Raw genomic sequence first — 23,473 nt, 5'->3', positions numbered from 1 at the left:
GTGGTCTGGCGTTTATGGAGTGGTAAGGAGTTCCAGCCTAGGGGGAGAATGTGGGAAAGGGGTCGGTGGCAAGATAGATGAGATCGGGATGCACTGGTAAGCTGGCTCCAGAGGAGTGGAGTTTGTGGTCTGGGCTGTAGATAAAGAAGATAAAGAGTTCTGTTTTGAACATGTTAAGTTCAAGGTGTCAGTGGGACATCCAGTATAGACTGGAAGAGGAAGAGACTGGAGGCTGGGAAGCTGATGCAATAGTGTCATTGTGGGAAGACAACATATACATATCTTGTACATATTTACTATTCTATTTATTTTATTTTGTTAATATGTTTTATTTTGTTGTCTGTCTCCCCCTTCTAGACTGTGAGCCCAGTGTTGGGTAGGGACCGTCTCTATATGTTGCCAACTTGTACTTGCCAAGCGCTTAGTACAGTGCTTTGCACACAGTAAGCACTCAATAAATATGATTGAATGAATGAATGAAAAGACCAGAGCTTGTAACAGGATGGTAACCAGTTTGGGTGGAGAGAAAGAGATTTCCAGGAAATGTGCAGGAAAAACTGTTTAGGATTTGGCAGTTGATTGAAGGTGAGTTGAATGATAGCTAAGAATCGGTGAAGGCACCAAGGTCCTAGGTTTTGGGGTTGGAGAAGAGGTGGTGTTGTGGACTGAAAAGGAAAAGTTAGGGGAGGAATGGATTTATAAAGGGAAGTGAGGAGGTGAGGAGTTCTGCTTTCAACCTGTTGAGTTGAGAAGCAAAACCATTCTCCATCCTCCTTCATGATTAGCTGAGGCAGCCAGGGTCAACTTTGCCTTCCTTGGAGACCCACAGCGAAAAGTCAGTGCTCAGCCAACCTGTCTCTGGGGCTTCCCAAGGGAAACTAAGGGTGCTTCTACTAAAATGCTGAAGCTGCCCACCTCCCCATCCCCCCAAACTTCTCCTTAACCTCCCCTTTCCTTGGTCATTGCCCTTACAGTAATTGCCCTTACAGTTTGGGCAAATGCCAAATGAAAACGTTTTCATGTGGAAGACACTTCGATCTTGTATCCGTTTGACATCATGTCTGAATACAAAGGACAGCTCCACTTGGTTCATATAAATATACATAAAAATCAGTGTAGTAAATTTAGGTGTGCTCTGGAAGAAGAGCACTGGGGCATCATGGAGAGGGAACTTCTTCCCTCTCTAGGTAATTCTCAGAGAACATCCCTTTCTAGATTTGCAACAGCCCTCAATTGCCTCCAGAAAGAGAAAAATCAGATACAGTGACTGCTTACCGAAAACATCTCACCTTCAGAAGAGAATCCTCATTTTCCAATAATCAATCACATTGATTGAGTTCCTCACTGTATGCTGAGCACTGTACTAAGTGCTTAATTCATGTGACAGTTTTAATATTTAACATGTGAAATACCTTAGTAAGATAACATGTAAATATTTGAACTCGGGTGGTACAAAAACACCTTAGTTAACATTTCATGGGTTAAACATTAAAAACATTACACGTTTTAAAATAAAGCACATTAATTAGAAAAGTCTAAACAAAAGATGGCTCCAGGGTTTCACTGAAGGGTGTTTGTGGGAATTCTTTGAAACCCTCAGGTAAGGAGAATGAAAAGTATAATTGCCTCCAATTGCTTCTGAGCCTGTTAAAGCCAACGGACGATTAAGGGATGGGGAAGATTACCCAACTCCGAAGAGCTATAGGCTACTTCCACGGAGTTAATTTTTTAATAGGGAGCATGATAGGTGCGGGGATCTTCGTGGCCCCTAAAGGGGTACTGAAATACTCCTCGCTCAATGTGGGAGTCACGCTGCTCATTTGGGTGGCTTGTGCCTTGGCATCTATGATGGCTGCCCTCTGTTATGCGGAGTTGGGGACCACTTTCTCCTGTAGCGGAGCCCAGTATGTTTTCCTCAAAAGATCTCTGGGCTCCCCTTTCGCTTTCATCTATACCTGGGACAGACAGTTTACTGCATCGGCAACCACGGCTGCTCGCACCTTACTGTTGGCAGAGTACATGACCCAACCCTTCTACCGGGGGTGCCCAGTGCCAGAGCTACCTAAGAAATGCTTGGCCTTGGCCCTCCTCTGGTCTCTGGGCATCCTGAATGTGCACAGTGCGAAGAAAGTGGCCAGGGTGCAGACGGCCAGCACGGGGCTGAAGCTGGCGGCCCTCGGCCTGATTGCCCTGAGTGGCATCGTCCTTTTGGGCAGAGGAAGAAAGGAGAACACTGCAAGGTTTGAGAATGCTTTTGGCACGGAGCTGCCTGGCACGATGCAGTCGACGGAAGCCTTTTTCCAAGGATTATTTGCATATTCGGGCTGGGGGATCCTCGTTCAAATAGCAGGTAAAATAGAGTTTTCCATCAATACTTCTCCATCTCTAGATTGTAAACTCAATGTGGGCAGGGAACCTGTTTACCAACTCTATTTTGGTGTACTCTCCCAAGTAATAATAATGATAATAGTGATGGTATTTGTTAAGCGCTTACTATATGCCAAGCACTGTTCTAAGCGCTGGGATAGATGCAAGGTTATTAGGTTGTCCCACTTGGGGCTCACAGTCTTAATCCCCATTTTGCAGATGAAGTAACTGAAGCACAGAGAAGTTAAGAAGTTAAGTGACTTGCCCAAAGTCACACAGCTGATAAGTGGCGGAGTCAGGATTAGAACCCACGACCTCTGACTCCCAAGGTTCCTGTATGTATTTTACAACCAAACTCCTGTCGATGATCTTGTTTTATAAATAATTCACCTGCTCATCGTGTTGCACTTGTATTTTTTAGGAGAGCTGAGAAACCCTGGCGTGAATATTCCCCGGTGCATGCTGACTGCTTTCCCCATAGTAACTGTGATTTACCTCCTTGTTAACATCTCCTATCTGGCCGTCCTGACTCCTAAGGAAATAGTCTCTTCAGGTATGGTTCGTAGTTGGTTTGGATGAAGGAGGAAATTGACCAGGATCTTTAGTGAATCTTGGGGCCACTGAATCAATCAATTGCTTAGTGGTATTCATTCATTAATTCATTCAATCGTATTTATTGAGAGCTTACTGTGTGCAGAGCACTGTACTAAGCGCTTGGGAAGTACAAGTCGGCAACATATAGAGACGGTCCCTACCCAACAGCGGGCTCACAGTCTAGAAGGGGAAGACAGACAACAAAACAAAACACGTAGACAGGTGTCATAATCAAAATAGTGGTATGTGTAGAACATTTACTGTGCATAGAGTTCTGTACTATGCACTTGGGAGAGTAATAATAATAATAATAGCATTTATTAAGTGCTTACTATGTGCAAAGCACTAGTCTAAATGCTGGGGAGGTTACAAGGTGATCCGGCTGTCTCACGGCGGGCTCATGGTCTTCATCCCCATTTTACAGATGAGGTAACTGAGGCCCAGAGAAGTGAAGTGACTTGCCCAAAGTCACACAGCTGACAACTGGTGGAGCTGGGATTTGAACCCATGACCTCTGACTCCAAAGCCCGGGCTCTTTCCACTGAGCCACGCTGTATGACAGAGTTGATAGACATGTTCCTTATCCACACGGACAGTTCTGTCAACCTATTTTCTCACTTTCATCCCCTCCTCAGGAAAATCTACTTAGGATATTGGGTTTTGGCTGGAAACGCACCCAGGCAGTTGCACCCAGAGCTGAGCATCCCTCGGTAGAGGGATGCATCTCTTGCAAGAATAGGGTGGCCACTGATGGCTCCTGTGGATATCAGACACGCAGTTTCACACGTAAGCTCGTTATGGGAGGGATGGTGTCTGCTAATTCTGTTGTTTTGTACTCACTCAAACACTTGGTACAGTGCTTGGCACATACCATGGATTGACTCGTCGATTTGATGTTATGTGGGTTATGCCAAGCAGGCAGAGTCAAGTAATGACAGAGCATTTTGTGCCAATCCACTCGAATCTAGAGTGTTTATCCAGGAGGTCCCTAACACCATTTTCCCATACACCACTCTCCCTAACACCATCCTCCCTGACACTACCCCTCCTGACACATTCTCCCTGACACCACCCTCCCCAACATCACTCTCCCTGACACCATCCCTCCCTGGACACTGCCTGCCTTAAAAATTGTGGTATTTATTAAGCTCTTACTATATGTCAGGCACTGTACTAAGCACTGGGGTGCATATAAGCAATCATGTTGGACACAGTCCCTGTCCCACTTGGGGCTCAGAGTCTCATTCATTCAATCAACCATATTTATTGAGACCTTACTGTGTGCAGAGCACTGTACTAAGCTCTTGGGAAGTACAAGTCGGCAACATATAGAGACAGTCCCTACCCAACAACAGGCTCAAAGTCTAGAAGGCAGAGACAGACAACAAAACATGTAGACAGGTGTCAAAACCGTCAGAATAAATAGAATTATAGCTTTATGCACATCATTAACAAAATAAATAGAATAGTAAATATAAGTAAAAAGAATAATAAATCTGTACAAATGTATACAAGTGCTATGGGGAGGGAAAGGAGGTAGAGCAGGGGTGATGGGAAGGAGGAGAGGAAAAAGGGAAAAAGTCTCAACTCCATTATACAGATGAAGTGACTGAGGCACAGAAAAGCAAATGACTTGCCCATGGTCACACTGCAGAAAAGTGACAGAGCCTGGATTAGAATTCGTGTCTTTCTGACTCCCAGGCCTGTGCTCTATCCACTATGCCAAGCTGCTCTGCCTTGACACCACTCTCCCCAACACTACCCTCCCTGAACATTATCCCTCCCCCTGCCCCTGACATGACCCTCCCTGACACCACCCTCCTTGTCACTACCCTCCCTGACACTACCCTCCATGGCTCTACTCTCCATGGCACTACCCTACCTGGCACTTCCTTCCCTGATACCACTCTCCATGGCATCATCTTCCCTGTCACCACCACCCCGGACATCGCTCTCCCTAATACCACTCTCTTTGACAGCATCCTCCCTCACACCACCTTCCCCCACTTCGTAAGGGGGCTTTAAAATAAAAATCTAAGGCATAAAGTTGATCTTGCTGTATCAGTCCCAGACAGGGGAGGAACTGGCTGAAAACTAGACTTCGTGGTATAAAACAGAATGAATGGCCACTCTATGGGAGAACCTTGATGTACCAATCCATCAATCAATCAATCATATTCATTGAGCATTTTCTGTGTGCACAGCACTGTACTAAATGTTCAATACAGAAATTCATTCATTCAATTGTATTTATTGAGTGCTTACTGTGTGCAGAGCACTGTACTAAGCGCTTGGGAAGTACAAGGTGGCAACATATAGAGATGGTCCCTACCCAACAATGGGCTCACAGTCTAGGTTCTAGATCTAGATCTAGATCTTTACAGACATATGCAGACATAGATCAAGGTTTTCTCATAGAGTGGTCATTCATTTTATACCATATATGTGTACACTCAAAAATACTGCATATGGAGATGCAAGTAATGTCACATGTGTTACCTGGGAAGCAACATGGCTTAGAGGATAGAGCACAGTCCTGGGAGTTCAAAGGACCTAAATTCTAATCTTGGTTCCGCCACTTGTCTGCTTTGTGACCTTGGGCAAGTCACTTAACTTTTCTGTGGCTCAGTTCCCTCATCTGTATCATGGGGATTAAGTCTGTGAGCCCCATATGGGACAGGGACTGTGTCCAACCTGATTTGCTTGTATTTACCCCAACGCTTAGAACACTGATCCACATATAGTAACTGCTTAATAAATACCATTATTATCATTATTATTATTGTTATTGCTATTATTAACCCTCCCACTTACTCCAGAACCTTCCCTCCCAGGTACCTTTAAACAGTGGCCTGGCTTCAAAACCCTGGAACTCAGTACTGGTAGTCTCAGAGTAGGGATACTGGGGATGAAAAGAAAAACACCTGGGCAAAAAGGGGCCCGATATCATTTCTGTACCAGATAGAGGACAGACCAGCTGGACTCAGACTGTTCCATACAAAACCAAATGGATTGGCCACTGGGCTCAGCTGAGCTGGTAACCAGGATATTTCTTTATTCTTTCACTTTTTCTTAGTCTGTGAGCCCCATGTGGGGCAAGGACCAGGCTCAATCTTATCTACCCCAGAGCTCAGTTAAGTGTTTAAGCCCTAGTAAGGGCTTATACATACCATAATTATTATTCGATTGGGTTCTTGGGTGGAGAACAAAGCATTATTTCTTTTTCTCTCTGCTGATGGGAAACAATTTTGACCACTTTCTGTTTCTGTATTTGATTTTCAGTCAGTCATGGAGATCCCTCAGGAAAGTGGACCACTTTATCTTATACCTATTCCCCCACTGGTTGGAGTCAGTATAAGATAAGGGGCAAAGGGTTGAGAAACAATGGGGAGCATAAGTGTCCACTCTAAGGGGGCACTTTGAACTGGGCATCCAGATTTTCTCATTCGAGGTATCTGACAAGTGATGAGAATTTCCAGGCAGGGCTGAAAAGATGCCAAATGATGGCTTTCTAGCTTATTAGCTATTTGTAGCCTATGTTCTCTCTGCCTTCATTCCTCTGCATCAAAATAAAAGTGGGGTATCTATGGTGGGGAACGATGCTACCGGTCAAGCTGCAGCCTCATTAACATGCAGCAATGGTTCCTTGCGGCAGACCCCAACAGAGCTTGCTATTCCTTTATCATTTCAGGGAACAGCAACTTATGAGCTGAGGCTCTACATCCTTTCTGTTTGAAAAGGACACTGCTAATAAGAGATTTCCTCCCCAAGCGTATGGTTGGTTGAAAAGGCTGTCTTTGTCATCCGGAACAGGGGAGAGGATAGGTGAGCACCCAATATAGCCCCCTTACTCTAGGGGAATGAGTAACCTGTTTCTAGTTAGAATTCTCATCAATCAATCGTATTTATTGAGAGCTTACTGTGTGCAGAACACTGGACTAAGCACTTGGGAGAGTACAATATAAGAGAATTGGTAGACACGTTCATTCATTCATTTATTCAATTGTATTTATTCAGCACTTAATGTACACAGAGCACTATACTAAGTGCTTGGGAGAGTACAATATAACAATAATAACAATAAACAATTACATTCCCTGCCTGCAGTGAGCTTACAATCTAGAAGATCTGCTCAGGTCTCGGTAAGCTGACCGAAGTTATTGCTGCCTCTCCAGCAAATGACAGACCAACGTGGAGTTAGCTACTAACAAGGGATTTCCATTTAATCCTGGGAGGACCTGGAAAAAAAAAAGAGATCCTTCCATCAACAGGGCATGCACTTCGATTGTTTTTCCAATCATGGTGAAGAGGTGAACGGAACCATCCAGCCTTTTTTTCCTAGCCCCCAGGGAGGCTAGTACGGCACTCTACACACAATAAATTAGAGCTGTTGATGATGATAATAATGGAGATGTAGCTAGTCATCAGGGCACACATTGTGTGCTCTCTGGCAGGGGCTATGTCTGCATCTGTTGCCAAGGAAACAGAAAATCCCAGTGAGGCCCCTCAACAGCACACTTCTGTGTCCCAAACCATCCTCAAAGCCATTGTTTGGTGTGGCTCATAGGTCTGCCTAAGAGTTGAGGGCTTTGCTTTTTATAAAATTCACTCTTTTCTTGTCTTATGCTGTCAGTCGTCTCCAACCCATAGCGACTCCATGGACACATCTCTCCCAGAATGCCCCACTCTCCACTCTCCATCTGAAATTGTTCTGATAGTGTATCCATAGAGTTTTCTTGGTTAAAAATACAGGAGTGGTTTACCAATGCCTTCTTCCATGCAGTAAACTCGAGTCTCTGCCCTTGACTCTCCCATGCCACTGCTGCCCAACACAGGTGAGTTTTGACTTGTAGCAGATTGCCTTCCACTGGCTAGCTACTGCCGAAGCAAGGAATGGAATGGGTATGCCTCTGCTTGGCTCTCCTTCCCATAGCCGAGACTGGTGGAGTACTGGAAACACTCCAGATGTAATCCTGAAAGGGGATAAAATTCACTAGACTTAAGCAATTAAACAGACTAATTAGGTGTACCAGGCCTCAGAAGATTGAGATGCCTTTCAGATGTACTTGGAATTATCTGGAAAGTTTGAAATGTGAGCAAAAGGATGAAAAGAAAAAAGAGAAGAAAGGGAACAAAATGAAGGTAAGTACACAAGTGTTTAAAGTGTAAATTTGCATATAGGTGGGCTGCTCCTGCAAATTGGCCCCTCTTATACCCCAAGCCATTCTGCTCTCTTCTCTTTCCTGCTCGCCTCTCTCCACACCCAGTAGCAAACCAAATTTTTCCCAAGGAGCACAACTACCATCAAGATTCAGAAACACTCACCGCCAACACCATAGATCCCAACAAGATATTAATAGTTATGATATTTGTTAAGTGCTTACTATGTGCCAGACATGGTACTAAGCTCTGGGGTGGATGCAAACAAATCGGGTTGGACACAGTCCCTGTCTCACGTGAGGCTCACAGTCTCAATCCCCATTTTACCGATGAGGTAGCTGAGGCACAGAGATGTAAAGTGACTTGCCCAAGGTCACTCAGCAGACAAGTGGTGGAGCCAGGATTAGAACCCATGACCTTCTGACTCCCAGGCCCATGCAGTAAAGACCTCTGTCCATCTTTAGTTTGTAGACAAATTCAAGTTTATCCTCCACAGAACTGACCATAGTGTTATGCCAAATTGTAGCTTCCAATCAATCAAGCAATCATATTTATTAAGCACTCACTCTTTGCAGAGCACTGTGCTAAGTACTTGGGAAAATACAATATAACAGAGTCGGTAGACATATTCCCTACCCATAACCAGTTTCTAGTCTAGAGGGGGAGACAGACATTAATGTAAATAAAGTACTGTAATAATTAATAAGTTATTAATAAAGCACTTAATACAGTGCTCTGCATATGGTAAGCACTCAATAAAAACGATTGAATGAATGAATAAATAGATCAATAAATCTCAATTCCAGATTTGAGAATCACCATAGTCAGGAAAGCCCATCTAATAATTCTAGTACAGAATAATAATAATAATAATAATAAATAATCTGATACTATGTGTCAAGCACTGTACTATGTACTGGGGTAGGTATCAAATAATAGGTCAGACACAGTCCCTGTTACACATGGGATTCACATTTTAAGAAAGAGGGAGAACAGGTATTTTTTATCCCCGTCTTTCAGATGAGGAAGCAGAGGCAGTGAGAAGTGAAATGACTAACCCAAGGTCACACACAGCAGGCAAATGGCAGAGATGTGATTAGAACCCAGTTCCCTTGACTTCCAGGCTGGGGCTCTTCCTAGTAGAGCCACCCTGATTCAAACTGGATCCCCAGGGAGCCTACCCATGGCTGGAAGTCTGTAAACTGCCATTACCAATGGAAACAAACTGAGTGGGCTTGGGATATGGGAGAGAAGGAAGACCCATTTGGCTGCCATTAAACTGGTCTCTTGGGGTGATACCAGGACCGTGGTGTGAGAGGACAGGGCTCCATTGGTTTATACTCCATGGAGAAGTAGGAGCGGAGAGAAGGAAAAAATGAAGAACAAGCAGGCAACAACCTGGCAACTGAGGCAGTGCATGGGACAAATTAAGATGATGGAAGAATTTGAAATTTGTCTGGGGAAGAAGAGCATGGTGTGGAAAAGAAATGGAGAGTTTGTCGAGTCTGTCTTTTTCTGGTGATTAGTAGGCAGGGAATATGACTACAGAGTCCTTCGAATAGTACACAGTAAGTGCTCAGTAAATACAATCGATTGATTGATACTCTCCCTAGCACTTAGAACAGTGCTCGGCACATGATGATCACTAAATGTAAACCATTGATAGACTGATTACAGTCTTAGTCTTTCATGATTTTCCTTTAACAGCATACAAAACCAGTTAAAAACACAAGTACTTAGTACAGCGCTCTGCACACAGTAAGCACTAAATTAATATGATTGACTTGAATTTTATTTATATTCTCTGTAAATAGGTGTCCCTGGTGGCACTGTTCCCTTAGCTCACAACGAATGATTCTGCTCTTCTCAGTCAAACTCTCAACAAATTGTTTTTCACTCATCAGACTTCAGTTTAAAACATGAAATAATTTGATGAATGCTACAGTATGCTAAGTGTCCTGTTGGGCAAACCCGCGACCTAGTCCCAGCCTTCTTGCAGCTTTCATCTTAAGGATACAGAAAAGCATACCTTCTAAACACCCAGGCTAGTTATGTTGATCCCCTGGTCTTCCATCAAGGTAAATTGACCCTGTCCTGAATTCTAGCTCTTATTACTTCACCCTCACATTCACCAGAGTGACTAGACTATCTTGATGTTTTGAGATCAAGCTTTTTATAGAACAGCATTAGTCCTAATTTATTTCCAAAAATACAACATATATTCATCCCTTCTTGTAATTTTAGCCTTCTAGTTTTCCATTTCTGTTTCTCTGATTTTTTCCATTTTTTGCCTTTGCCATTTGACTTTACCAGAGAATCAATGGCTTACTCACAGACAAAACCAGGGACCTACAGCCCAATCTTATCATTCTTGGCCTCAACTAAGCATGTGATACTATCCATCACCTCTGCTCTTCAGTGTAGGTTTTGATTCTTCCCCATAGCACATTCTCATTGACTAACAGGGAAGGTAGAGGCTCCCCCAACATTGTTCAAATCCTATTCTGCCTATTCCTGTCCTCAAAATCAATCAATGGTATTTATTGAGTTCTGACTATGTGCATAATCAACATATCAATTGATCACATTTATTGAGCACTTACTCTGTGCAGAACACTATACAAAGCTCTTGGGAGAGTACAGTACTGAATTAGGTACTTGAGGGAGAGTAGAATAGAATTAGATGTGGTTGCTACCATCAAGGAGCTGATAATCCCATCTCTGGATCCTTGGACACTCTTCAAACCATCAATAATAATAATAATAATATTTGTTAAGCACTTCCTATGTGCCAAGCACTGTTCTAAGCACTGGGGCAGATACAAGGTAATCAGGTTGTCCCACGTGGGGCTCACAGTCTTAATCCCCATTTTACAGATAAGGCACAGAGAAGTTAAGTGACTTGTCCGAAGTCACACAGCTGATAAGTGGCAGAGCTGGAATTAGAACCCACGACCTCTGACTTGCAAGCCCATGCTCTTTCCACTAAACCATGCTGCTACTCAACCAGTCAACCAATCTATCAATGGTATTTATTGAATGCTTACTATGTGCAGAGCACTGTACTAAGTGCTTGGGAGAGTACAACAGAATTAGCAGATACATTCCCTGCCCAGAATGAACTTGCAGTCTAGAGGGGGAGACAGACACTAATATAAATAAGACATTTATATAAAGATGTATACATAAGTGCCTTCCTTTAGATTTTTGAATTTTCTTTCTTGTACTCCTAGCTTGCAACATTTTCCCACTTCCAAACAGTTGACCCATTGCAGGCAAAACCATCTCTCACTCCTCTCTCATCTTGACCCCTCCGTTCCACTCCCTGCACCTGTTGGTGGCCCCTGTTCCCTCTCCAGGTTAAAGACAAAACCATTACAAATTTCTACCTGCTACTGTCAGTCTACCAGGCTATATTCTCCCATTTCCCTGGATCCAGTTAACAATGTTTTTTTCCCGCCATGGATCTAGGTCCGCTCTGTCCCTTTTGCCTCAGACGACCTCTCTCCTCCTATCTGCCAATTCAAATTCTACTCCTCATTTAAATTAGAGCTCCAAGAGCTTCCCCAGCAAACTTTCTCCAATTAATCCATCCATTCTCCAACCCACTAAGGCAATCACCTCCCCCTCGATCAGTTTTTCAAATTACCCGAGTTTCTATGTTCACTTACAAAAGTGTGTTTTTCTATCTTTTCTTATTTAATATACCTTAAGCAACTTGAGGGCGGAGGTCATTTTGATTCAAGTAGAGCTAAATGACTACTAGGTACTAAATTCATTTATTCAGTCATATTTATTGAACACTTACTGTGTGCAAAGCACTGTACCAAGCGCTTATGCTGGAGGCTCACAATCAAGCAGCATGGCCTAATGGATAGATCACAGGCCTGGGAGTCAGAAGGACCTGAGTTCTAATCCTGGCTCCACCACTTGTCTGCTGCGAGACTTTGGGAAAGTCACAGGAAACTTCTCTGTGCCTCAGTTACCTCATCTGTAAAATGGGCATTAGGACCGTGAGCCCCATGGGGGACACAGACTGTGTCCAACTTTATTAGCTTATATCTACCCTAGTGCTTAAAACAGTAACTGGAACATAGTAAGTGTTGAACAAATACCATAAAAAAGATTTCTTACTGGTGAGCCCACTGTTGGGTAGGGACTGTCTCTATGTGTTGCCAATTTGTACTTCCCAAGTGCTTAGTACAGTGCTCTGCACATAGTAAGCGCTCAATAAATACGATTGATTGATTGATTGATTTACCAACTCCTTGGCAGAAAAGGGGGTGCAAATGGATTGGAAATGAAGTATTCAGCTTCCTAGTCACATCCTGAGTGTAGGGTGGGTTTGCTCTTTAAAAGGTTTCCTGTGTCGCTTTGATTCAGTTGCATGAAAATGTGACGCCCTTAGGAATTTGGTTCTGAAGGAGCTTTTTTCCTCTTTGCAGCTGCCGTTGCAGTCACTTGGGCTGATAGAGTGATCCCTGCCGTCGCTTGGGTCATACCCATTGGTGTTTCCGCTTCGATCTTCGGCTCCCTTCTCTGCAGCTTATTTTCAGCATCCAGACTAAACTATGCGGCGAGCCAAGAAGGGCATTTACCCTTACTATTCTCCATGCTTAACGCCCACTCCAGTCCTGCTCCGGCCGTGATGCAGGTCATCACTCTGGCATCCATTTTGATTATTCCCTCAGATCTAATCTCTTTGATAAACTACCTGGGCTTCACAAACTGGCTCCAGATTGGACTCATGATGACAGGACTGATTTTACTGAGATACCGGGAGCCCCACCTACACAGACCTTATAAGGTAAATGAAAAGGGAAAGTTTAACTTTAATTTCCTATTCTCCTTTCTTGATTTTTCTAGCAATTTCCTATAAATGAATAGAATAACGCTGCTTGAACAGACTCAAGAAATCAGCTGGTCCAGCCTCTGCCTCCAGGCAGGAGACTGACTAAACCGTTCATGACAAACACGTGTCTGCTTCTTTCTTTAAAAATCTTCAGGGATAGAGATACCACAGGATCCCTTAATTTATTTAATTTCAATGTCTCTCTTCCCCGGTAGACTGTAAACTCCTCATGGACAGGGATCACGTCTATTGGCTCTTATTACATTGTACTCTCCCAAGCACTTAGTATGCTTAGTACAGTGTTCTGCACACAGTCAAGCACTCAGCAAATACCATTGATCGATTGACTGATTGAATGATAGCTGCAGCTTTGAATTGGAGTACAACCACTGCAAATAGATGAACCCATGAACAACAACAAAAAATATCCGTGAATGCTAAGGGACAGCTGGAGTTAGAACAATTAAATTCATTATCAAGAAATGGGAAGAAAGGACGGCCAACACCCAATACAGCACCGATTGTGTGCGAAGGACTATACTGGGAGCTTAGGGAACTGCAATAGGAGTAAAAGACGGGATTCCTGCGCTCAGTTTACAGTCTAAGAGGAGACAAGCAGAATCAAACTGCAAAGTCTACAGTAGGTCAAAGTGTAAGAACAAATGATTAGAACAAAAATAAAAAATAAAATAGATATACACAGTCAGTGCTAAGGGAGTTGGTGGGGTGACATCAATCAATCAATCAACTCTATTGAGTGCTTACCTTGTGCAAAGCACTGTACTAATCGCTTGGGAAAGTTTAATGTAGCAGAATTGGTCGACACGTTCCCTGCCCACAGCAAGCCTACAGGCTAGTGGGGGGAAATGATTGGAAAGATGGGAATTAATTGGGAATTCATGCATTCAATTGTATTTATTGAGTGCTTACTGTGTGCAGAGCACTGTACTAAGCGCTTGGGAAGTACAAGTCGGCAACATATAGAGATGATCCCTACCCGACAACGGGCTCACAGTCTAGAAGGGGAAGACAGACAACAAAACAAAACATGTAGACTGGTATCAAAATCACCAGAACAAATAGAATTAAAGCTATATACATATCATTAACAAAATAAATAGTAGATATGTACAAGTAAAATAAATAGAGTAATAAATCTGTACAAATATATATACAGGTGCTGAGGGGAGGGAAAGGAGGTAGGGTGGGGGGATGGGGAGGAGGAGAGGCAAAAGGGGGCTCAGTCTGAAAGGCCTCCTGGAGGAGGTGAACTCTCAGGAAGGCTTTGAAGGGAGGAAGAGAGGGGGATGCTTTTTGAATGTTTGAGGGGAAGGCTTTAAAGGTAAAGTGAAATGAGAGTTGGTGTATTTGAATGTGGGGGGAGTTCCATGGAAGGGAAAGGGCATAAGCAATTAGAAGTGGACGAAACATGAACAAGGCAGTTAGGTTACCTTGGGAACCGTAAAGTGTATGACAAGTACCAGGGTTTGGTGGTGTGGCAAGAGAGAGGCTGAGTTAGAGGAGGCAGAAGAGAATCTATTAAACTTTACTAGGAGGGGGTTGTTGGAGACCATGATGAGTGTAGTTTCCACAGAGTTAAGTGGAGGGATGAAATCCAGACCGCAGAAGGTTGAGAAGAGAGTGGATGGAGAGGATATTAGAGGGCAAGGTACAATCAATCAATCAATCAATCATATTTATTGAGCGCTTACTATGTGCAGAGCACTGTACTAAGCGCTTGGGAAGTACAAATTGGCATCACATAGAGACAGTCCCTACCCAACAGTGGGCTCACAGTCTAAAAGGGGGAGACAGAGAACAGAACCAAACATACCAACAAAATAAAATAAGTTGGATAGAAATGTACAAGTAAAATAAATAAATAAATAAATAAATAGAGTAATAAATATGTACAGCCAGAACAGGTGTTTTAAAATTGACGGCAGACTGATTTTAGGGATGGGAACACGGACTACAACTTGGGGCTAGTTTCACGAACGTTTCCTAGGCATTACTGGGACACTCTGGGAGGAGACTGGCCAATATTAGGAAAATCCCACCCTCCTGGCCAGGGGAACAGGGACTGTGTCTATCCTGATGAACTTGTATTTATGCCAACACTTAGAACAGCACTTGACATGTAGTAAGCACTTAACAAATATCATAAAACAAAGCTAATTCCAGTCATGTTTTCCCTGATTCTTAAAAACTATATCTAACCTTTCCTTAACATTTCCTTTTTCAGGTGTTTTTGCCATTTGCATTCGGAACAATGGCTATTTCTTTATTCTTGGTTTTGACACCAATGATCCTGGCTCCCAAGATGCATTATGTCTACGTGTTCCTATTTATTCTGGGGGGACTGCTCCTGTACCTGCCTTTTGTACATTTTAAAATTCGTTTTGCTTGGTTTGACAAAATCACTTGCCATTTGCAGTTATTACTGAATGTTTCACCCCCCCATGTGACTGATGACTCTAAAACCAGGGAAGCAACATCCCTGTGAAGATGCACAGAAGTACTTCTAAACAAAGACTATCAGTGGTCAGTGAAATCTTAATGGTGAACGGCAGGGATTGTATCTACCAACTCTATTGTATTGTACTCTTCCGTGTGCCTAGCACAGTGATCGATTCATTGATTGTTTTGATTAAAGCAATTCTCTTTTAGCTTTCAAACCTCCTGTCTCTGTCCATTCATTAACCCAGACATATCTATCTGATTTGGGATGCCCTCTATCCCCTAACTGCCACCCTCCCTGTTAGAGAAGCAGCATGGTGTAGTAGATAGAGCATGAGCCTGAAAGTCAGAAGATCATGGGTTCTAATTCCGGCTCTGCCACTTGTCTGCTCTGTGACCTTGGGCAAGTTACTTTACTTCTCAGTGCCTCAGTTACCTTATCTGTGAAATGGAGATTGATACTGTGAGACCCACATGGGACAGGAACTGTGTCCAACCTGGTTTGTTTATACCCACCCCTGCAGTTAGTACAGTCACTGGCATATAGTAAGTGCTTAACAAATACCACAATTATTATTATTCAAAGCCCTCCTGAAGCCCACCTTCTCCCGTGGGCTTTTCCTGATTATTTCCCTCCAAGGCAAGTCAGAAAAAGCCCCCATACATTTCTAACACATATTTACTCATTTCTAGCTATATTAATTCAGTTATTTTGTAAAAAACTTTTATTTGTAATTCCCCCACTTTCATGTCCTTGGATCGTTCCCCTCTTTGGGTCTGCCCTCTCTGTTGTATTGTCCTTTCCCAAGCATTAAGTACCGTACTCAGTCCACGGTAAGTGATCAATATAAACGATATTTATATTGGGTGGTCCAATCTTCTTGGGGCAGTCAGCATGGTATAGTGAATAGAGCATGGGCCTGGGACTCTAATCCCTGTTCTGCCATTTGCCTGCTGTGTGACCTTAGGCAAGTCACTTCACTTCTCTGGGCCTCAGTTTGCTCATCTTTAAATGGGGATTGAGACTGTGAGCTCCATGTGGGACAGGGAACTGCGTCCAACTTGATTTGCTGGTAACCACCCCAGAGCTTGGTATAGTGCCTGGTATATAGTAAGGGCTTAACAAACGCCATAGAGAAGCAGTGTGGCTTAGTGGAAAGAGCCCGGGCTTGGGAGTCAGAGGTCATGGGTTCTAATTCCGGCTCTGCCACTTGTCAGCTGTGTGACCTTAGACAAGCCACTTAACTGTAAAATAGGGATTTACAGTGTGACCTTGTATAATAATAATAATAAATAATATTCATATTTGTTAAGTGCTTACTCTGTGCCAAGCACTGTTGTAAGCACTGGGGTAGATACAAGGTTGTCCCACATGTGGCTCACAGTCTCCACCCCTATTTTACAGATGAGGTAACTGAAACACAAAGAAGTGAAATGTCTTGCCCAAGGTCACACAGCTGACAAGTGGAGGATCCGGGATTAGAACTCATGGCCTCTGACTCCCGAGCCTGGGCTGTTTCCACTAAGCCACACTGCTTCTCCCTCAGCTCTTGGAACAGTGCTTGGCACATAGTAAGCATTGAAGCACCGTGGCTCAGTGGCAAGAGCCCGGGCTTGGGAGCCAGAGGTCGTAGGTTCTCATCCCACCTCCGCCACTTGTCAGCTGACTGTGGGCAAGTCACTTCACTTCCCTGAGCCTCAGTTCCCTCCTCTGTAAAATGGGGATAATAATAATATAATAATAATGGCATTTATTAAGTGCTTAGTATGTGCCAAGCACTGTTCTGAGCCCTGGGGAGGATACGAGGTGATCATGTTGTCCCATGGGAGGCTCACAGTCTTAATCCCCATTTTACAGATGAGGTCACTGAGGCCCAGAGAAATTAAGTGACTTGACCAAGGTCACACAGCTGACAAGTGGCGGAGTCCGGGATTTGAACCCCCGACCTCTGACTCCCAAGGCTGGCTCTTACCGGTCAGCCACGCTACAGACTGTGAGCCCCACGTGGGACAACCTGATCACCTTGTGTCCCCTCCAGCCCTTAAGAACAGTGCTTCACACATAGTAAGTGCTTGACAAATACTATTATTATTATTATTATTATTAACAAACCCCATGACTTACAGTTATTGTTGTGCCCTACCTCCTTCCCCTCCCCACAGCACTTGTATATATTTGTACAGATTTATTACTCTATTTTACTTGTACATATTTACTATTCTACTTATTTTGTTAATGATGTGCATCTAGCTATAATTCTATTTGTTCTGACAATTTTGACGCCTGTCTACATGTTTTGTCTTATTGTCTGTCTCCCCCTTCTAGACTGTGAGCCCGCTGTTGGGTAGGGACCGTCTCTATACGTTGCCTACTTGTCCTTCCCCAGCGCTTAGTCCAGTGCTCTGCACACAGCCAGCGCTCAATAAATACGATTGAATGAATGAATTGTTGGGTAGGGACTGTCTCTGTTGCCGACTTGTACTTTCCAAGCACTTAGTACAGTGCTCTGTACACAGTCAGCGCTCAATAAATATGATTGAATGAATGAATGAATTGTTAGGTAGGGATGTTTCTATCTGCTGTGGACTTGTACTTCCCAAGCACTTAGTCCAATGCTCTGCACACAGTCAGCACTCAATAAATACGATTGAATGAGTGAATGAATGAATTGTTGGGTAGGGACTGTTTCTATCTGTTGCCAACTTGTATTTCCCAAGTGCTTAGTCCAATGCTCTGCACACAGTCAGTGCTCAATAAATATGATTGAATGAATGAATTGTTGGGTAGGGACTGTCTCTGTTGCCAAATTGTACTTTCCAAGCGCTTAGTAGTGCTCTGTACACAGCCAGCGCTCAATAAATACGATTGAATGAATGAATTCTTGGGTAGGGACTGTCTCTGTTGCCGAATTGTACTTTCCAAGCGCTTAGTCCAGTGCTCTGTACACAGTCAGCGCTCAATAAATACAATTCAATGAATGAATTGTTGGGTAGGGACTGTCTCTGTTGCCGAATTGTACTTTCCAAGCGCTTAGTAGTACTGTGTACACAGCCAGCGCTCAATAAATATGATTGAATGAATGAATTGTTGGGTAAGGACTGTTTCTGTTGCCGACTTGTACTTCCCAAGCGCTTAGTCCAGTGCTCTGTACACAGCCAGTGCTCAATAAATACGATTGAATGAATGAATTGTTGGGTAGGGGCCGTCTCTGTTGCCAAATTGTACTTTCTACGTGCTTAGTACAGTGCTCTGTACACAGCGCTCAAAAATTACGATTGAATGAATGAATGAATGAATGAATTGTTGGGTAGGGACTGTTTCTATCTCTGGCCGACTTGTACTTCCCAAGCGCTTAGTCCAGTGCTCTGCACACAGAGCTCAATAAATACAATTGAATGAATGAATTGTTGGGTAGGAATTGTCTCTGTTGCCGACTTGTGCTTTCCAAGCACTTAGTCCAGTGCTCTGCGCAGCCAGCACTCAATAAATACGATTGAATGAATGAATTGTTGGGTAGAGGCTGTCTCTGTTGCCGAATTGTACTTTCCACACGCTTAGTCCAGTGCTCTGTACACAGTCAGCGCTCAATAAATACGCTTGAATGAATGAATGAATGAATTGTTGGGTAGGGACTGTTTCTATCTGTTGCCGACTTGTCCTTCCCAAGCGCTTAGTCCAGTGCTCTGCCCACAGTCAGCGCTCAATAAATATGATTGAATGACTGACTGAATGAATGAATTGTTTCATAGGGACTGTTTCTATCTGTCGCCGACTTGTCCTTCCCAAGCACTTAGTCCATTGCTCTGCCCACAGTCAGCGCTCAATAAATATGATTGAATGACTGACTGACTGACTGAATGATTGCCAACTTGTCCTTCCCAAGGGCTTAGTCCAGTGCTCTGCACACAGTCAGCGCCCAATCAATACGATTGAATGAATGAATGAGTTGTTGGGGAGGGACTGTTTCTATCTGTTGCCGACTTGTCCTTCCCAAGCGCTTAGTCCAGTGTTCTGCCCACAGTCAGCGCTCAATAAATACGATTGAATGAATGAATTGTTGGGTAGGGACTGTCTCTGTTGCCGCATTGTACTTTCCAAGCGCTTAGTAGTGCTCTGCCCACAGTCAGCGCTCAATAAATATGATTGAATGAATGAATTGTTGGGTAGGGACCGTCTCTATCTGTTGCCGACTTGTCCTTCCCAAGCGCTTATTCCAGTGCTCTGCACACAGTCAGCGCTCAATAAATACGATTAAATGAATGAAGTGTTGGGTAGGGACTGTCTCTGTTGCCGAATTGTACTTTCCAAGCGCTTAGTAGTGCTCTGTACACAGTCAGCGCTCAATAAATACGATTGAGTGAATGAATTGTTGGGTAGGGACTGTCTCTGTTGCCGAATTGTACTTTCCACGCGCTTAGTCCAGTGCTCTGTGCACAGTCAGCGCTCAATAAATATGATTGAATGACTGACTGAATGGTTGCCAACTTGTACTTCCCCAGCGCTTAGTCCAGTGCTCTGCACACAGTGCTCAATAAATATGATTGAAGGACTGGCTGACTGAATGGTTGCCAACTTGTACTTCCCCAGCGCTTAATCCAGTGCTCTGCAGACAGTCAGCACTCAATAAATACAGTTGAATGAATGAATGAATTGTTGGGTAGGGACTGTTTCTATCTGTTGCCGACTTGTCCTTCCCAAGCGCTTAGTCCAGTGCTCTGCCCACAGTCAGCGCTCAATAAATACGATTGAATGAATGAATTGTTGGGTAGGGACTGTCTCTGTGGCCGAATTGTACTTTCCAAGCGCTTAGTAGTGCTCTGTACACAGTCAGCGCTCAATAAATACGATTGAGTGAATGAATTGTTGGGTAGGGACTGTCTCTGTTGCCGAATTGTACTTTCCACGCGCTTAGTCCAGTGCTCTGTGCACAGTCAGCGCTCAATAAATATGATTGATTGAATGAATGAATGAATGAATGAATTGTTGGGTAGGGACTGTTTCTATCTGTTGCCGACTTGTCCTTCCCAAGCGCTTAGTCCAGTGCTCTGCACACAGTCAGAGCTCAATAAATACGATTGAATGAATGAATGAATGAATTGTTGGGTAGGGACTGTTTCTATCTGTTGCCGACTTGTCCTTCCCAAGCGCTTAGTCCAGTGCTCTGCCCACAGTCAACGTTCAATAAATATGATTGAATGACTGACTGATTGAATTGTTTCATAGGGACTGTTTCTATCTGTTGCCGACTTGTCCTTCCCAAGCGCTTAGTCCAGTGCTCTGCACACAGTCAGCGCTCAATAAATATGATTGAATGGCTGGCTGACTGACTGAATGAATTGTTTCATAGGGACTGTTTCTGTTGCCGATTTGTCCTTCCCAAGCACTTAGTCCAGTGCTCTACACACAATCAGCGCTCAATAAATGATTGAATGACTGACTGAATGAATGGTTTCATAGGGACTGTTTCTATCTGTTGCCAACTTGTCCTTCCCAAGCGCTTAGTTCAGTGCTCTGCCCACAGTCAACGTTCAATAAATATGATTGAATGACTGACTGATTGAATTGTTTCATAGGGACTGTTTCTATCTGTTGCCGACTTGTCCTTCCCAAGCGCTTAGTCCAGTGCTCTGCACACAGTCAGCGCTCAATAAATATGATTGACTGACTGACTGAATGGTTGCCAACTTGTCCTTCCCAAGCGCTTAGTCAAGTGCTCTGCCCACAGTCAGCGCTCAATAAATACGATTGAATGAATGAATGAATGGTTGGGTAGGGACTGTTTCTATCTGTTGCCGACTCGTCCTTCCCAAGCGCTTAGTCCAGTGCTCTGCACACAGTCAGCGTTCAATATATATGATTGAATGACCGACTGAATGAATGGCTTCATAGGGACTGTTTCTATCTGTTGCCGACTCGTCCTTCCCAAGCGCTTAGTCCAGTGCTCTGCACACAGTCAGTGCTAAAGAAATATGATTGAATAACTGACTCAATGAATGAATTGTTTCATAGGGACTGTTTCTATCTGTCGCCGACTTGTCCTTCCCCAGCGCTTAGTCCAGTGCTCTGCAGTCAGCGCTCAATAAATATGATTGAATGACTGACTGACTGAATGGTTGCCAAGTTGTCCTTCCCAAGCGCTTAGTCCAGTGCTCTGCCCACAGTCAGTGCTCAATAAATACGATTGAATGAATGAATGAATTGTTGGGTAGGGACTGTTTCTATCTGCTGCCGACTTGTCCTTCCCAAGCGCTTAGTCCAGTGCTCTGCACACAGTCAGCACTCAATAAATATGACTGAACGAATGAATGAATTGTTTCGTAGGGAGTGTTTCTATCCGTCGCCGACTTGTCCTTCCCAAGCGCTTAGTCCAGTGCTCTGCACACAGTCAGTGCTCAATAAATATGATTGAATGACTGACTGAATGGTTGCCGAATTGTACTATCCAAGCGCTTAGTCCAGTGCTCTGCACACAGTCAGAGCTCAATAAATATGATTGAATGACTGACGGACTGACTGACTTAATGGTTGCCAACTTGTCCTTCCCAAGCGCTTAGTCCAGTGCTCTGCACACAGTCAGCGCTCAATAAATACGATTGAACGAATGAATGAATTGTTGGGTAGGGACTGTTTCTATCTGTTGCCGACTTGTCCTTCCCAAGCGCTTAGTCCAGTGCTCAGCACACAGTCAGCGCTCAATAAGTATGATTAAATGACTGACTGACTGAATGGTTGCCAACTTGTACTTCCCAAGCGCTTAGTCCAGTGCTCTGCACACAGTCAGCGCTCAATAAATATGATTGAATGAATGAATTGTTTCATAGGGACTGTTTCTATCTGTTGCCGACTTGTCCTTCCCAAGCGCTTAGTCCAGTGCTCTGCACACAGTCAGTGCTCAATAAATATGATTGAATGACTGACTGACTGAATGGTTGCCAACTTGTCCTTCCCAAGCGCTTAGTCCAGTGCTCTGCACACAGTCAGCACTCAATCAATACGATTGAATGAATGAATGGTTTCATAGGGACTGTTTCTATCTGTTGCCGACTTGTCCTTCCCAAGCGCTTAGTCCAGTGCTCTGCACACAGTCAGCGCTCAATAAATACGATTGAATGAATGAACGAATTGTTGGGTAGGGACTGTTTCTATCTGTTGCCGACTTGTCCTTCCCAAGCGCTTAGTCCAGTGCTCAGCACACAGTCAGCGCTCAATAAGTATGATTAAATGACTGACTGACTGAATGGTTGCCAACTTGTACTTCCCAAGCGCTTAGTCCAGTGCTCTGCACACAGTCAGCGCTCAATAAATATGATTGAATGAATGAATTGTTTCATAGGGACTGTTTCTATCTGTTGCCGACTTGTCCTTCCCAAGCGCTTAGTCCAGTGCTCTGCACACAGTCAGTGCTCAATAAATATGATTGAATGACTGACTGACTGAATGGTTGCCAACTTGTCCTTCCCAAGCGCTTAGTCCAGTGCTCTGCACACAGTCAGCACTCAATCAATACGATTGAATGAATGAATGGTTTCATAGGGATTGTTTCTATCTGTTGCCGGCTTGTCCTTCCCAAGCGCTTAGTCCAGTGCTCAGCATACAGCCAGAGCTCAATAAATACGATTGAATGAATGAATGAATTGTTGGGTAGGGACTGTTTCTATCTGTTGCCGACTTGTCCTTCCCAAGCGCTTAGTCCAGTGCTCTGTGCACAGTCAGCGCTCAATAAATATGATTGAATGACTGACTGACTGAATGGTTGCCAACTTGTACTTCCCCAGCGCTTAGTACAGTGCTCTGCCCACAGTCAGCGCTCAATAAATATGATTGAATGACTGAATGGTTGCCAACTTGTACTTCCCCAGCGCTTAGTCCAGTGCTCTGCACACAGTCAGCGCTCAATAAATATGATTGAGTGAATGAATGACTGAATGGTTGCCAACTTGTCCTTCCCAAGCGCTTAGTCCAGTGCTCTGCACACAGTCAGCGCTCAATCCATACGACTGACTGACTGAATGAATGGTTGCTGTGGGGCCGGTGTCTGC

The 23,473-nt window shown here is 43.9% G+C and overlaps 1 protein-coding gene across 1 annotated transcript; it reads left to right on the top strand.

The window, feature by feature from the left end:
- Positions 1 to 1,559: 1,559 nt before the first annotated feature.
- On the top strand, positions 1,560 to 15,651 carry SLC7A13 (solute carrier family 7 member 13). The gene is made up of 4 exons (XM_038744500.1): positions 1,560 to 2,350; positions 2,789 to 2,920; positions 12,567 to 12,928; positions 15,219 to 15,651. Exons 1-4 carry the CDS (start codon positions 1,672 to 1,674, stop codon positions 15,477 to 15,479), a joined length of 1,434 nt encoding a protein of 477 aa, XP_038600428.1. The 5' UTR covers positions 1,560 to 1,671; the 3' UTR covers positions 15,480 to 15,651.
- The last annotated feature ends 7,822 nt before the right edge of the window (positions 15,652 to 23,473 follow it).

Source organism: Tachyglossus aculeatus, chromosome 4 (assembly GCF_015852505.1).
Source record: "Tachyglossus aculeatus isolate mTacAcu1 chromosome 4, mTacAcu1.pri, whole genome shotgun sequence".
NCBI classification, from domain to species: domain Eukaryota; kingdom Metazoa; phylum Chordata; class Mammalia; order Monotremata; family Tachyglossidae; genus Tachyglossus; species Tachyglossus aculeatus.
Note: the sequence above shows the minus strand (reverse complement) of the source record. Positions and strands in the feature narration are given on the sequence as shown.

Coding starts and splice junctions, on each gene's coding strand:
- SLC7A13 (XM_038744500.1), top strand. CDS start 1,672: ATGGGGAAGATTACCCAACTCCGAAGAGCTATAGGCTACTTCCACGGA. Junction 2,351..2,788: donor GATCCTCGTTCAAATAGCAG/GTAAAATAGAGT, acceptor TGTATTTTTTAG/GAGAGCTGAGAAACCCTGGC. Junction 12,929..15,218: donor ACCTACACAGACCTTATAAG/GTAAATGAAAAG, acceptor TTCCTTTTTCAG/GTGTTTTTGCCATTTGCATT.